The following is a 13,570-nucleotide window of genomic DNA, read 5'->3' as shown; positions in this document are numbered from 1 at the left end:
CAGAAAATCCCTTGATGTGCTAGGATGCTTTCCCTGAGACCACAATGAGGACTTAGGGGCCAGGGTTCTAGACTGGAGAGAAGCCTGGTTCGTCCCGGCTCCTGGGCCTTCCTTGGGAGAGACAGTACAGAGCAATAACAGTCTGGGAGTCAAAGGTTGCAGTGCTCTGCCACTGATAGAGCAGCCCCTTTGCTCGGCCTCAATTTCCCTGGCCATAAAACAAAGGCAAAGGAGCGTGACTAGGGCTCCAGAGCCTCTGATCCACCTGCCTTTGCTACAGCGTCTTCGTATATATCTACAAGCCTTCTGAGGATGGAAAATGAACTTGGGTGAGCAGCAAGCTTAGAAGACATGACAGCTGTGGGGGAACTTTCTCCCCTTGAAGAGTTCAGTTGATTTCCAGTCTGAAGCAGAAGAAATCCAAGCATGGTGCACCTTGCTTGGAAAGAAGTGGGCAGCACAGGAGAGGCAGCTTGCGGTCTGAGGACCACAGACATTGAGTCTGTAAGCACTGACCCCCTCCTCATCACTTGCTTGCATTTCTCCAGCCCTTCCATGCGCCATTCTCCCTGAGAGTGGGCTACCTTGAGTGCCAGGTGCCAGCGAAACACACAATACCTGCTTTGCTACCTTGCCTGCAACTCTGGGTTACCCTTTGACATTCCTGAACTCTGTTTACAAATCCCTTCCCCGCTGCTGGAGAACAGCCTGGCCTTGGCCTTCGATTTCTGAGAGCTGGGTTGTGGCAGAGGGTGGAGAAATAGGAAGGAGGAGTTCAGTTGGGTTTGTAAACCTTTTTAGCCTTGTGTAGACCAACGGGGACTCTTATATAGGTCTGAACTGATAAGCCTGCCTTGGCCAGGTCTCCTAAGGAATGAGCATTTATGTCTGTGGAACAACACACTTCCCATCCTGATTGCCTGCCCGCCCGACTTTGCCTTGAGTTCCCAGAGCCTAAAGCCACATAGGCCGTTGCAGACTGAGTCAGGCACATGGCTTCCACAAGCGTCTCAACAAATATATGTTGTAAAAAAAAAAATAGTAATTAATTTGAACTCAAAATTAGCTGGCACAGTGCATGTTTATTCAGGTGGGAGGATGCTTGGGCCAAGGAGTAGAAGGTTAGCCTTGAACTAACAAACTCCTTTCCTTCCTTCCTTGCTCCCTCTTCCCTGGCCCCCCCCCATTCTCCTTCTCACCCCCCTCCCTCTCTCTGCTGGGGTTAGAACGGGTCTTGGCCATGCTAGACAAGCATGTTAGCGTCCGGCTCCATCCCCACGCCTCTTTTCTGCTCCAGAAAGGTGTTTTCTTTTTCCAGGTTTGATTTTTAGAGTTGGCACACAGAGCGACGGACATATGGCATTCTCCTCACATGCTTGGTTTGCTGGACCTCTCCGTCCTCCTTCTCCATCTCGCCCACCTGCCTCCAGGATTTCCCCTTCCATCTTCATAGCACGTGTGTTCGCCTGCCTTCCTCCCCTCTCCCTTCCAGCCTGTCGCTGCCCACACCGCTGCCCACACCTCTCCCGAGTGAACGCAGTTGTGCAAAGATTAGTATGTGTTATCACAGCATGCCCAAGCTAAGCAGGGAGGATTGCAAGCTTGAAGCCAGCCTGGGGTTCATGCACATAGAGCACTCATACATAAATAAATTTTTAAAAACAGAGTGCTTCTGCCCAGTTCATCCTCACACTGAGAGCTCAACAGCTCTCAGCTCTCAGAGGCCATCATGGCTCATTCTGAGTCCTTACTTGGCTTGCTCAGCAGACATCTGATCTCCCTTCGAGGCAAACAGGACCTGGCAGCACCTTCTTTCACTTTGTGAAGCGCTCTGTGAGCTGTGTCTGCCCTCCTCCTCATTTCTCCAGTCTCCAAGGAAAGGCTCTCTTAACGGTCTCTTTCCATCATCTCTCCAAGGCTCCCTTACCCCGGGGCACTTGCCTTCCTCACACTTTCAGCCCACGGACTCCTTCTACTAGGTTCCGGCCAGCTGATACTAGATCCTTATTTTTCCCACACAAACACACTGATACACACTCAGCTTGGCCTCTCTGTCCCTCTGTTCTTTCTGACTTAGCTTCTAGGAGGTTAATTTATATATGTGTTCTATGCTTGTCTCTGGTGATCAATCTTGTCAGTGTTGTTACCATTCACTGATCAGGCCTCAGCAAAGGTCAGTGGGAACCTTCAAACAGGGCTCTGTTTCCTGGCCTTTCTGTACTATGGCTCCTGCTCTCCCACACTCTGCTGGCTTCCCCCTTCTTGGTTCACACTCCTGGCTTGTTTCTTTGCCACACTTACAAATCACAGTTCAGGAGGATGTTTGGCCGAGCCCTGAGCCCGCTGTTACTGCAGCTGTGAATTTCATAACGAGAAATCTTGACATCATAGGCTCTAACCATAGGCCTCCAGGCTTAGTTTTTATTACTGTGTTTGTGTGTACATTACAAATAGGGCGTGGGGTGGGGTGGGCCACCTGTACTAAGGAATGTGTGTGGAGGTCAGAGGACAACTTTGTGGAGTCTGTTCTTTCCTCCTATCTCTGTGTGGGAGCCGCGGATGAAATCAAGTTGCCAGGATTGCACAGCAGGCAGGTGTAGCCCCTGAGCCTGCCTCGCTGATCCCAGGCCTGTGTATTTAAAAGTCTACCCAACGATGTCCTCTGGATGTGTAAAACGAGGCTTCCTTTCTTCTTTAGTTAACTTCTTCATATTTTTTCAGCCTGTATTAAAAAAAAAAAAAAAACATGATTACAATAACTAGGGTGATTATACCTAATATTTATGAGTTCCTTACTCCATGCCAGGCAACCATGACAGAGAAGTTATTACCCTACTTTCTGAAGGAGGAAATAAAAACCAGGTGTGGTGGTGTGTACCTATAGTTCTAGCTGTTGGAAAGCCGAGGCAGATGGCCAGCGTGAGCTACATACCCAGCGGGAGTTACATACCTAGCCAGACTGCCTTTACCTAAAGTACTAAATGATAAATTTGAAGTAGAATCATTTTTGTTTTCTTTTCTTTTTAAAGATGAAATCGAGGCCGAAAAGGTGGCCCAGAGGTTCAGAGGGCTTTCCTGTTCTTCCGGAGGACCTGAATTTGGTTCCCAGCACCCACATGGCCTCAGATGGCTCTTGCATACACATGGATACAGATAAACTCACACAGGCAGACGCACACAAACATGAATAATAAATTTTGTGGGGCCAGGGAGCCCTGCAACCAGGGAAGCCGGCCTGGAGCAAGAGTGAGGTTAATGTATGTCCAACCCCGAAAATCTCATTTTGAGACAGGTAGGAGTAGGGCTGTTCCCGACCGCCCTGGGCCCTTCAGTCCCCACCTCTGCCGCCCTTGTGGTCATGTAGTCTGCGGCAAGGTTACAGGTTAAACTTCCTCTCCTTGTAAGGTCATGTCCACCTGGGAGGTCTCTTCATGCAAATAAGGCATTCCCAGCACCTTTCCCCTGGCCAATGATGTACACTCACCCCGAAAGCCTCTCCCCACTCCTAAAAGTTTAAATGGCTCTTGTTCTCCCAATTAAACAAGCTGCTTCACCGAAGCTGTCTTCCTAGAAGGCGGTTTCTCGTGCGGTCACTGCTGATGAAGATTCTGCCTTGTACCCATCTGCCCTGGCTAAGCTTCCCTCCCTCCATTTGAGCTCAGTGCACAAGCCCGTACCCCGAGAAGAGAAGCAGAAACAGGGTGGCAAAAATTAAAGAAATAGCTCTCTGCCAGATCGCCGCCATCATGGACACGAGCCTCGTGCAGCCCGTCAAGCTGGCTAGAGTAACAGAGGTGCCGGGCAGCACCCATTCACCGGGACAGTGCACGAACAGGTGGAATTTACGGATGACGCCGGCTGCCCTGTCACCCGAAATGTCAAAGGCCCCGTTCGAGAGGGTGATGTGCTCAGCCTATTGGAGTCAGAAAGAGAAGCTAGGAGGTTGCACTGACCTTGCTGCTGCATCCTGGATATCCACCACTTGACCCATGGGATGACCTGCAATTGTTAAATAAAGTATTTATATTATTATTATTATTTAAATAAATAAATGAAAATATAAAATACAGTTTTGAATTTAAAATGAAAATATAAATCGATTCAGTATTTTAGGAACTACTTTTACCAGAATCCCCAATTCAGACATTTTTTTTGGTTTTGTTGATTATTCCATTTGAGTTTCTCTGGACTTATCCCCTCCTTTCCATTTGTCCTTCTGCAGAATCTGTACCAGGCTCTTATCACAGCTCACCAGATTTCTAAAACGGCTTCCTAACTAGCCCTCACACCTCTGGCTTCCTTCCCCATCTCTATCCAGCTGGTCCCCACACACTTGTTGGTGGGGCCTTCCTGTGATCCCAACCCAATCGTTTATCATTCTGTGTAACGCCTTCCGTGGCTCCCATCACCTGCCTCCCGGCTCTTTCTCAAGGACTGGAGGGGCTCCTACCTACTTCCCACTGCGTGAAATTTCCGCTTCATCTCCCACTATCCCCACTTGAGACAGTCCATACATCACCTGAGTACCAAAAGGACATTTCCTTTGCCAACTTTGCCAACTCCTCCTTTAAAAATGCAGTCTAGTATGATCTCTGTTAGCCACATGTGTACTGCACACTCGGCTTGTGGTTAATTTGAATGAAGATGTGCTCTTGTGTAAATACAAGCATTGAAGTCTGAAGGCATAGCACAAAAACGCCCCAGCGATAATCTGTCAGTTACACATTCAAAAGATTCTGCTCCTAGACTTTACAGTTAACTATTAGAAGCTTGAAGAGTACATGTTGGCCTGACTTTGTGGCGCCTGTTACCCTGTTAGACAGGAGTCTTTCAAAATCCTTACGGAGTGGCCTTAATGCACTTGTTGCAGAGACCTCAGATTAGGCACCTAGGCCTCACGAGATGGCTCCAAACCAGCTGGCTCCAGTTCCAGGGAGCTCAGTGTCTCTTCTGGCATCTGGGGCACCGGGAATGCGCACAGTGCCCACACATCCACGCAGGCTGTTCTGCTTTGCTTTCTATTGCCGCAGTAAAACACCATGACCAAAAGCAACTTGGGGAAGAAGGAGGTTATTTGGCTTATACGTCCCAGTCATAGTCTATCACTGAGGGGAGTCAGGCAGGAAACTAGGGGCAGGAACTGAGGCAGACACCATGAAGGCCATGCTTACTGGCTTACACCTCAGACTCACATTTTGCTACACTTTTAAACACCTTTGGAGACTACTTGCTGAGGGGTGGGGTTGCCCATAGTAAGCTAAACATTCCCACATTAATTGTTAGTTAAGAAAATGTTCCACAAACTTGCCTACAGGCAACCCTGATGGAGGCATTTTCTCAGCTGAGGCTCCCTCTTTTCAGACATGTTTTGTGTCAAGTTGACAAAAAACAAAACAAAACAACAACAACAACAAAAAAAAAAAAACCAAAACAGGCAAATGTTTTATACATATAAAACAAAAATAACAAAATTTAAAAAAACATTAACAATGGGCAAAAATACTGGATGGGCACTTCTCTAAAAATGATAAATGTCCAGAAAGCACACAGCAAGTGCTCAACATCACTAACTTTTGAGGAAATGTAATAAACATTGTTGTGCCCAGAGCTCGGAAACCCCAAAAGAGCACCATGGAGCTGATTCCAATGTTTTATTAAAGCTCGAGCAGGAGCTCACAATCATCCCCTACCCAGCAGATCAGGATTGAGAGCGCAGAGCTCCAAATCAGCAGGGTTTTTACAGCAAGGTTCGGGGAATTTCAGCTTGGCAGTTCTACGATTGACACTTAGCAAATATTGGGTGTTGAAACCCAATTGATGTGTCCTTTGGGCCAAATCGTAATTGTTTCAGTAAACTTATTGTAAACACCTGGGTAAACTCCAGGTATTCGCTGATTAGCCGTTGCTAGGGGTGACGGTTAAATATTACCAGAGGTGAGTGGTCAATGCACATTTTTTTGTGGGTTTTTCTCCTTTTTTGAAACTGGAGTTCATGCCCAGGGCGTTTACCCTTAAGACAGAGTTTATTTTTCAGAAATGGAGTTACACAGGCCTCACAACACCAAAGTGAGACTCTCTGCATATTCACTAATTGGGGTGGCTTTTCTCCAAAGAAACAGAAAATACATGTTGGTGGGAAAGTGGTAAACTGGAAACCCTGTGCACCGCTGGTCTAGATGTGAAATGATACAGCTGCAGGGAGAAGCAGAGGGGAGGGCCTCACCAAGTCAGCTATCAAACGCAGGAATAGCTTGGCTGCATGTTCAAAGGCATCATCCGTAAGAGATGCTTGTGCACCCATGCTCATTGCAGCTTGCTCCCATGGGCTGAAGGGTAGCAGCAGCTGGAGTGCTGCTTATTAGTGAAGAGCTTAAGATAGCCTGAATATAACTCCATTTTGAAATAAAGATCTTGACTGGGAACTGAATTCAGGTACCAGAAAATATCACAGAATGTACACCTGGCAGAAAACAAAGTTAACTCTCCTAGCAACAGCCTCCAGGAAATATAACAGAATAAATGCTTCATAGAAATTAGAGACAAACTCCCTGGCAATAATCAATGGGAATCGGTTGAAAATTGGGTGGGAAAATTCTCCCCAATATTTCAGATATGGTTTAGAAAAATAGCCATTGTGATTGTTTGCCTCAGAAAAGGTCACCCTGCCCTGCTAAATTTCACCCAATTCTGTTATGCCAAGAATTGTGCCCCACTGCTTGCTGCCATGGAAACCCCCTGATTACAGACTTTCCCTTTAAAAATCCTGTTCACGCAGAGCTCAGGGTCCCACTTCTCTACTGCTGTGTCAGTGAGACTTGGGTCCTGAGTTTGATAGCTCTCATAATAAAGCTCTCTTGCAATTGCATCGAGTCATCTCCTGGTGGTCTCTGAGGGTCCCATAAACCTGGCATTACATTAGCAGCTGAGTTGCTTGTGATGCATCAGTTAAGCTGATGCAATGTAGAACCATTGGCAAGATAGGCCCCCAGCACGCTTGTGTTGGATTGTCTTGATTACATCAGCAGACGCGGGAAGATCTGACCATTTTGAGGGCGGTGCCACTCTCTCAGCTGGAAACTCCAGACTGTGTAAGATGAGGGAAAACACCAGGTGGTAGGGGTGCACACTGTTGACCCTAGCACTCGGGAGGCAGAGGCAGGTGGATCCCTGAGTTCAAGACCAGCCTGGTCTTGATCAAGTTCCAGGATAGACAGGGCTACACAGAGAAAACAACAACAAAAGATGGGAGGAAGCAAGCAAGGTGCTGCCATGGTTGCATTCGTTGCTCTGCTTCTGGATTGATTTTAAAGGACCCTCCAGTGGTCTCAAGCTCCTGGCCGGGTAACCTGCCCCACCCTGACAGACAGGAACCTGAAACTAGAAATAAACCTTCTCACCCAAAGTCGGAGTACTTCATTACAGTGACAGGAAAAGAAACTAAAACATCAAGCAATTGTGATTTATACAAGCAGTGAAATATTGGTCCGTCTTTAAAAGGAATGAAATTCTGATTTGTGCTGCAACCTGGATAGACCTTAAGATCATTATGCCACATGACAAAAAAAGTCACAGAAAGACAAATTTCACTTTATATGTGACATCTGGGAGAGTCAAACTGATAGGTACAAGAAGAGTACTCCAGCGGGCTAGGGGCTAGGCAGAGGGGAAGGTGAATTATTGTGTAATGTGTACAGAATATCAGTTTTGTAGGATGAAATGGTTTTACAGCTCCGTTGCGTAGCAATGTGAAATCACTGAGATCACTGCACTTATATTTAAAATGGCTAACCCCGTGTTTCCTATAGCTGTATATAAAGGTAATCCCCTAAACATCACTCTTTTTCCTCCTCGCCCTTCTAGTACATTCAATTATCCACAAATTTTATTTTGCAAGTAACACTATTATGATTCTTAGCATATTTTTGGCAATTATTTGCTTGAGCAATGTTATTGTCCCATTTGCTCTCACTCTAGAATGACATGAATTGTCATCCATTTCTTGAGACCTGGCCTAAGGAACTACACTATGGGGAATAGTAACAAGAAAGATAAGAAATGAACTCTAACAGCTTGTATTGCTTCCTGTGGACCAGCTGCATATGTGATTGGCATCTAATAATGCATGTGACATCCCCCCCATGCAGGCATGCACACGCATGCATACAGACAGACACACAGACACAGACACAGACACAGACACAGACACACACACACACACACACACACACACACACGCAAGGAGAGGCAGACAGTGACAAACCAAAGAAAAATGTGACAGAATAGGATATACCCAACTCTCAGGAGAACAGAGACGAAAGAGAGGCAACTTAAAGAGCAGAGGGAGAGGGGGAGGAGGCCGTTTTACCAGGAGGGTTTTACAGAGACAGGTTGTAGAGAGAACAAGCTAGACACAGGTGAAAACAGACCAGCCAGAGAATGAGAAAGAGCCAGAAGACTAGAATAGATTGCTAGAATTAGTATGAGGCCAAGAAGAGCAGAAAGTCAGAAGCTGAGAGAAGCCATTTTGAGTCAGTCAGCTTGGAGAGAAGTTTGAGCCAGAACAGCTGAGTTGAACCAGCCAGCCAGAAAAAGAACAAGAAAGGGTGAGCTTGTTTTGTTTTGATGTTTGTTTGTTTTTGTTTTTCAAGATAAGGTTTCTCTGTGTAGACGTGGTTGTTCTGGATTCTCTTGGTAGACCAGGCTGGCCTCGAATTCACAGCAGTCCACCTTCCTCTGCCTCCTGCGTGCTGGGATCAAAGGCGTGCACCACCATGCCCAGCTCTAGAAAGGGTGAGCTTGTTAAGCAATAAGTCTCAGAGACTGAAACCATTCTAGGCCTAGATTAGACCATACAGAGGCTAGAAGCTTCCAGGACTAGGCCTAGGTTAGCAGACAGAGGCTGCAAGCCTCGGAGACAACAGTGGAACAGGAGACCAAACCTTATTTATCCTCGTGACCACTGAATCTGGCACAAAAGCGCTTGTTTAGTTCATGCCAAACAAATATCTGAACGATGAGAGTGAGTGAGAGCAGGGGAGTCCTTAGGGCAGTTGTCCACCCAGACAGAAAAGACAGTCTGAAGCAGATGGCCATAGGGCTCGTGAGTGTCTGATGGGAGCCAGAGTCCGCAGAGAGGAAGAAAGAGTGGCTCCCGGTTTGTGAGGCAGACGATACTCTAGGGTGTCATGTTCCATTGTCTTGCTGGTTGCTGTGCAGTTTGGCACTTATCTGGTCCCAAACAAATTTCCTCTCGTTTTACAGTGTCAGCTCAGCAGAAGCACCAGGAGCCAGGACTCCACTAGCCTCAGATCTGGCCTTATTTTAAATTAGACACTGTTTTATCTGGCTAAGGGGACCAGATACGCTTTCTTTAAGAGCCTGGTGTATATTCCTTTGAGGTGTTCGGTCCCTAGTGATCTTTCCCCTTGGACTCTCGACAATGAGTAATCAAAACATCAGCTTTAAAACAAAACAAAATGACACCCCTTGAACCTCAGATGGAATTTGAAAGCTGGAAGGAAGAATAGTCCTCTTTCCCTGATTAGGAAATTTATGCTGAGATGGGTTAGAAAAAAAACAACAATCAAACCAAGCCAAGTCAAAGGCCACCAGGTTGAAAGTGGAACACAGAGCTCCCCTTTTCATCGATCCGCTTCGGGTGGCACTGTCTGGGGCATCAGCTCACCCTCTTTGCTTCTCCCGGCATGCCACCCTCTGGGCAGCTAGCATTGGAGCGGAGAAACAAGTGGGCTTTTCCTAGGTAAGTTTTCCTTGTGCTTTGTGATCTTTCTAAAGCCTGGCTCCGCAAGGGGCTACATTAAGGTTTTGTTCTGTCCGGCAGGGGGAGAAAGCCTTGTCATGGGAATTCACCATCGAAAGAACTGCGGTGTTGCGTGCTAGCCTGCGGCTCCTGCGGCTGCGCAGGCGACAGACCAGCAACAGATGTCAAACACCAAAAGGAGAGGAGAGGAGAGGGCAGAGACACCAAGTGCGGTACATCCGCTTAGAGGCGGGAGCGTACGTTCCTCTCCAGCCAAGCCAGCCCCACCCTGCCAAGGTCCCCATCTGCAATGCCAAGGAGGAAATCCGTGCGGGGCTCCAGGGACCAGCAGGGTGCGCTCGGGCAGCGCCTCAGCGTTGTCCGGAGGAACGTGTTCCTGATGAGCCTCCTGCGTCTAGGGGCTGTATACTTTCCAATGCTCATCCCTAAGGCCAAACTGCTCACTCTGCTATTGCTGTGGGGTAAGTCCTGCTGGCGGCCGCTGCACCCCAGGCACAGTGCAGGGGCTGGATGGGTCACCGGTCATCGCTGAGCAGAGCGCCCCGCTATCTCTTCACCCCCCCCCCCCCCGCCGAGCACTGATCCCAAAGTGTGCAGTTCGCCATCCTTTGGGATGGGCAGGTATCTCTGCCCAGAGAGTTTGCAATTTCTGCTCACCCTCCTCTCTGCAGACTAGGCTAGCCTAGCCTAGCCCGGAGTTCCCAGCGCTGTCACCCCTGTATTGCCACAGCTGCCTCCTTGGCATACAGAGGAGGGGATCTTGGCAAGAGGCTAGGGATCTGGTTTTTATGAACGAGGTGTGAGAGGACCTTGGGGTCTATCTTAATCTCCTTCAGCTTCTAGGTCTCCTGGATCACAGTCCTTGAGGCTGAGTAAAGACAAAATAAGGAAAGGAGGTTTGCCCGAGATGGGTGGGGTCTGTCACAAGCTTGAGTCTTGGAGTTTGCGCACCAGATGGAAGAAACTAGCTCCCTTTCTGCTTCCCTGATGCCCTCCCGCCCAGCGCCTGCTCCATGGTCTTCTACGCCCTGTTACAGGCTGCTACTCAGCAACAGGAGTTTCTCAATGAAGGAAGAAGAGCGCATAGCTTAAAGAGGGTCTGTGCAGTGTCCCCGCCAGGCCTTTCCCCCAATCGGCCAGTGTGGCTCTGCTCTCCAATTTTAACTGCACCTGGGGCTCAACCACCCATCCTTAACACCCCACCCTCAGAGAGGGGGGCCCTCTGCCTACCTCCTCTCTTCAGGGCCAGGAACTTGGTGCCTGCCCTGCAAGCCGCAGTCGCTGCTCTGTGATCATCTAGCAGGCTTTTCCAGCTCCATGACTGGATTTGTCTTGTCAGTCACAGAGACAAAAAGACGCAGACATGGACAGGCTGGGCTGGGAATCTGAAAGGGTAATCAGAGATACCTTAATAAAGGCCCTTTTGATTCCAGTCTGAGATCTCTAAGAAACATACCAAGAGAAACACAAGCTACGTTGGTTGGGGGCGGGGGGTGGGCTCTAGGGCCACTGAGGGCCAGGCTGACCTGTGAAGGGCTGCAGCCCCAGCTCTTGGCGGCAAACCCATCTAGAGTGTTGGTAGAGTGTTGAGGGTTGTTGAAAGAGGCTGGGGTCTTTAAGACTCCCTAAAGCCTTTAAGGTCCCCCACAAGCTCCAGATAACCTGTTGCTGAATGCCTACCCTTCAATCCCCCTCTTCAACCCCTTGCCTCTGTTGAAGTGTTTTAACTCTCTTCCTTCCTCTCCGCCTCTCAGTGACGATAGTATCTGAAGTTCCCCTTTGCTCCGTGGACACACTCCCACAACTGACTCCAGCCAGCTCCTGGCTCCCCAGCTCAGCTTCCAGATTCTAGGCTGTTCCTCATTGAACTCTAGAGCCCATTAGCCTCTTGATCTTTGGGGGTGATTTTTTTTAATTTAATTTATTTTTTTTATTATTAGTTACATTTTATTAACTCTGTAGCCCAGCTGTATCCCGCTCCCTTATTCCCTCCCAATCCCACCCTTCCTCCCTCATCTCCTCCCTGCCTCTTTCCAAGTCCACTGATAGGGGAGGACCTCCTCCCCTTTCATCTGACCCTGTTTTATCAGGTATCTTCAGGACTGGCTGCAAAGTTCTCCTCTGTGGCTTAGTAGGACTGCTCCTCCCTTGGGGGGTGGGGAGGTCAAAGAACCTGCCATTGAGTTCCTGTCAGAAATAGTTTGGGGGTGATTTTTAATAGCTGCAGTGTTCTGAGAGTGCTCATGGAGAAGGGAGCACTTAAAATATTAGCTTACATGCCTGGAGATCCACGGGGCCCACAGGCTCCAAGCCTTATGGCTGCCAGGCCCCAGGACTCTGACACCCGGCCAGGAACCACACAATGAGGCCTTCTCTCCCAGGTTTGCCAAGTGACCTCTGCCTTTTCCCAGACTCTTCTCAGTGTCAGAGAGGGGATATTTATTCTGAAAGACCCTGACCTAAGGACATCTTCAGCCCTAGACTCCTGTAGCTGATGCAGAGAAGCCAACACAGCAGAAACCTAGTCCCCCTCTGTGGGTGATGCTGTCAGACTCCATCCTTGTACCTCCCAGAGTAATTGCCTTGAGTGGAAATCTTCATGGGCTCTGCTCTCTCTTTCAGTGCTCTCTAAAACAAAACAAAACACTAAGCAAGCTTGGTGGTGTGGGCCCATGCCTTGAATCCCAGCACTTGGGAGGCAGAGGTGGATCTCTGAGTTCCAGGCCAGCCTGGTCAACAGAGTGAATTCCAGGACAGGCAGGGCTACACAGAGAAGCCCTATTTTGAAAAAGCAACAAAACCAGCAAGACCCCCAACAATTACAACCACAACAAAACCAAATCCAAACAAAAAGAGCAGCCAGTGGTGGGTATTGTAGTTCTAAGGTCCACAGCTGTGATTCAGAAATATTCCAAGAGTCGGGCAGTGGTAGCAAACGCCTCTCTCTCTCTCTCTCTCTCTCTCTCTCTCTCTCTCTCTTTGAAATACAAGGTTTCACTGTGTAGCCCTGGCTGGCCTGGAACTCATATGTAGACCAGGTTGTACTCCAACTCACAGAGGTCCGCCTGCCTCTGCCTCCCAAGTGCTGGGATTAAAGGTGTCTGTCATCCTGCCCAGCTGTTTCTGTTTTCGGAACAGGTGAGATGTCAGACAATGTCCTTGCTGTCTGGAGGTCCCTAGGATTAGTCTGTGAGTTTCAGGGATGAAGGAAAGAACTGGAGAGAAATTGCTACCTGACAAGGAGCTCGCAAAAGTGTCCCTTTGAGCCTCCTCAGACAGGCAACACATTGAATCTCTGGAAATCACTGTGTCAAAGCGCAAGTGCTGGGGCTTCTTAGCAGGGAGCTGAGCGAAGACAGCCGTCTTCTCAACATTTGATGGATTACCCTCAGACACTTGGCTGTTGGCTGCAAAGAAGCTCAGAAAATATTCTTTCTGGCTTCTCCCTAAAAATCCGAGTCTCCTACAGGTGCCCATGAGACACGGTGACTGTTATCTTCATCTTTTAGTGTGGGGATGTATAGTGTGAGTATATACGTGCCATGGCAGGAAAATGGATGTCAGTGGAAGCTGGTTGTCTCTTTCCAACATGTGAGTGCCCGGTCTTGAACCCAGGTCATCAGGCTCGGCAGCAAGTACCCTTACCTGCTGAGCCATCTAGCCTTCCCCAGCGTAGTGTTCTGTTTTCCAGAGCTACCAGGCAGTACCAAGCGTGCAGTGCATTGCTTTACCCTCGCTCCTCATCTCTTAACAGCATCTGCCTTCTGTCGTGGCCTGGAACACATGTAG

The 13,570-nt window shown here is 48.5% G+C and overlaps 1 protein-coding gene, 1 long non-coding RNA gene and 1 pseudogene across 3 annotated transcripts in view; 2 read left to right on the top strand and 1 right to left on the bottom strand.

The window, feature by feature from the left end:
* Nucleotides 1-2,393: 2,393 nt before the first annotated feature.
* LOC132653207 (uncharacterized) lies at nucleotides 2,394-11,910 on the bottom strand. 2 transcript variants are annotated; one of them, XR_009590977.1, is made up of 4 exons: nucleotides 11,308-11,910; nucleotides 11,012-11,166; nucleotides 3,954-3,999; nucleotides 2,394-2,722 (listed from the first exon to the last, which is right to left on the bottom strand). It is a non-coding gene; the product is annotated as an uncharacterized LOC132653207 (long non-coding RNA). The 2 variants fall into 2 exon arrangements; XR_009590978.1 differs by having other exon boundaries at nucleotides 11,462-11,910.
* Nucleotides 3,006-3,959, top strand: LOC132653205 (small ribosomal subunit protein eS28-like; annotated as a pseudogene).
* Scd5 (stearoyl-CoA desaturase 5) overlaps nucleotides 9,520-13,570 on the top strand; it is a 109,642-nt gene continuing 105,591 nt past the window's right edge. The window contains 2 exon segments of the mRNA XM_060381005.1: nucleotides 9,520-9,760; nucleotides 9,842-10,242. Of these exon segments, the coding sequence (XP_060236988.1) occupies nucleotides 10,071-10,242 (172 nt within the window). The 5' untranslated portion in view covers nucleotides 9,520-9,760; nucleotides 9,842-10,070.

Source organism: Meriones unguiculatus, chromosome 3 (assembly GCF_030254825.1).
Source record: "Meriones unguiculatus strain TT.TT164.6M chromosome 3, Bangor_MerUng_6.1, whole genome shotgun sequence".
In the NCBI taxonomy this organism is placed as follows: Eukaryota; Metazoa; Chordata; class Mammalia; order Rodentia; family Muridae; genus Meriones; species Meriones unguiculatus.
The sequence above is the reverse complement of the archived record's forward strand: the minus strand, read 5'-3'. Positions and strand labels throughout refer to the sequence as shown.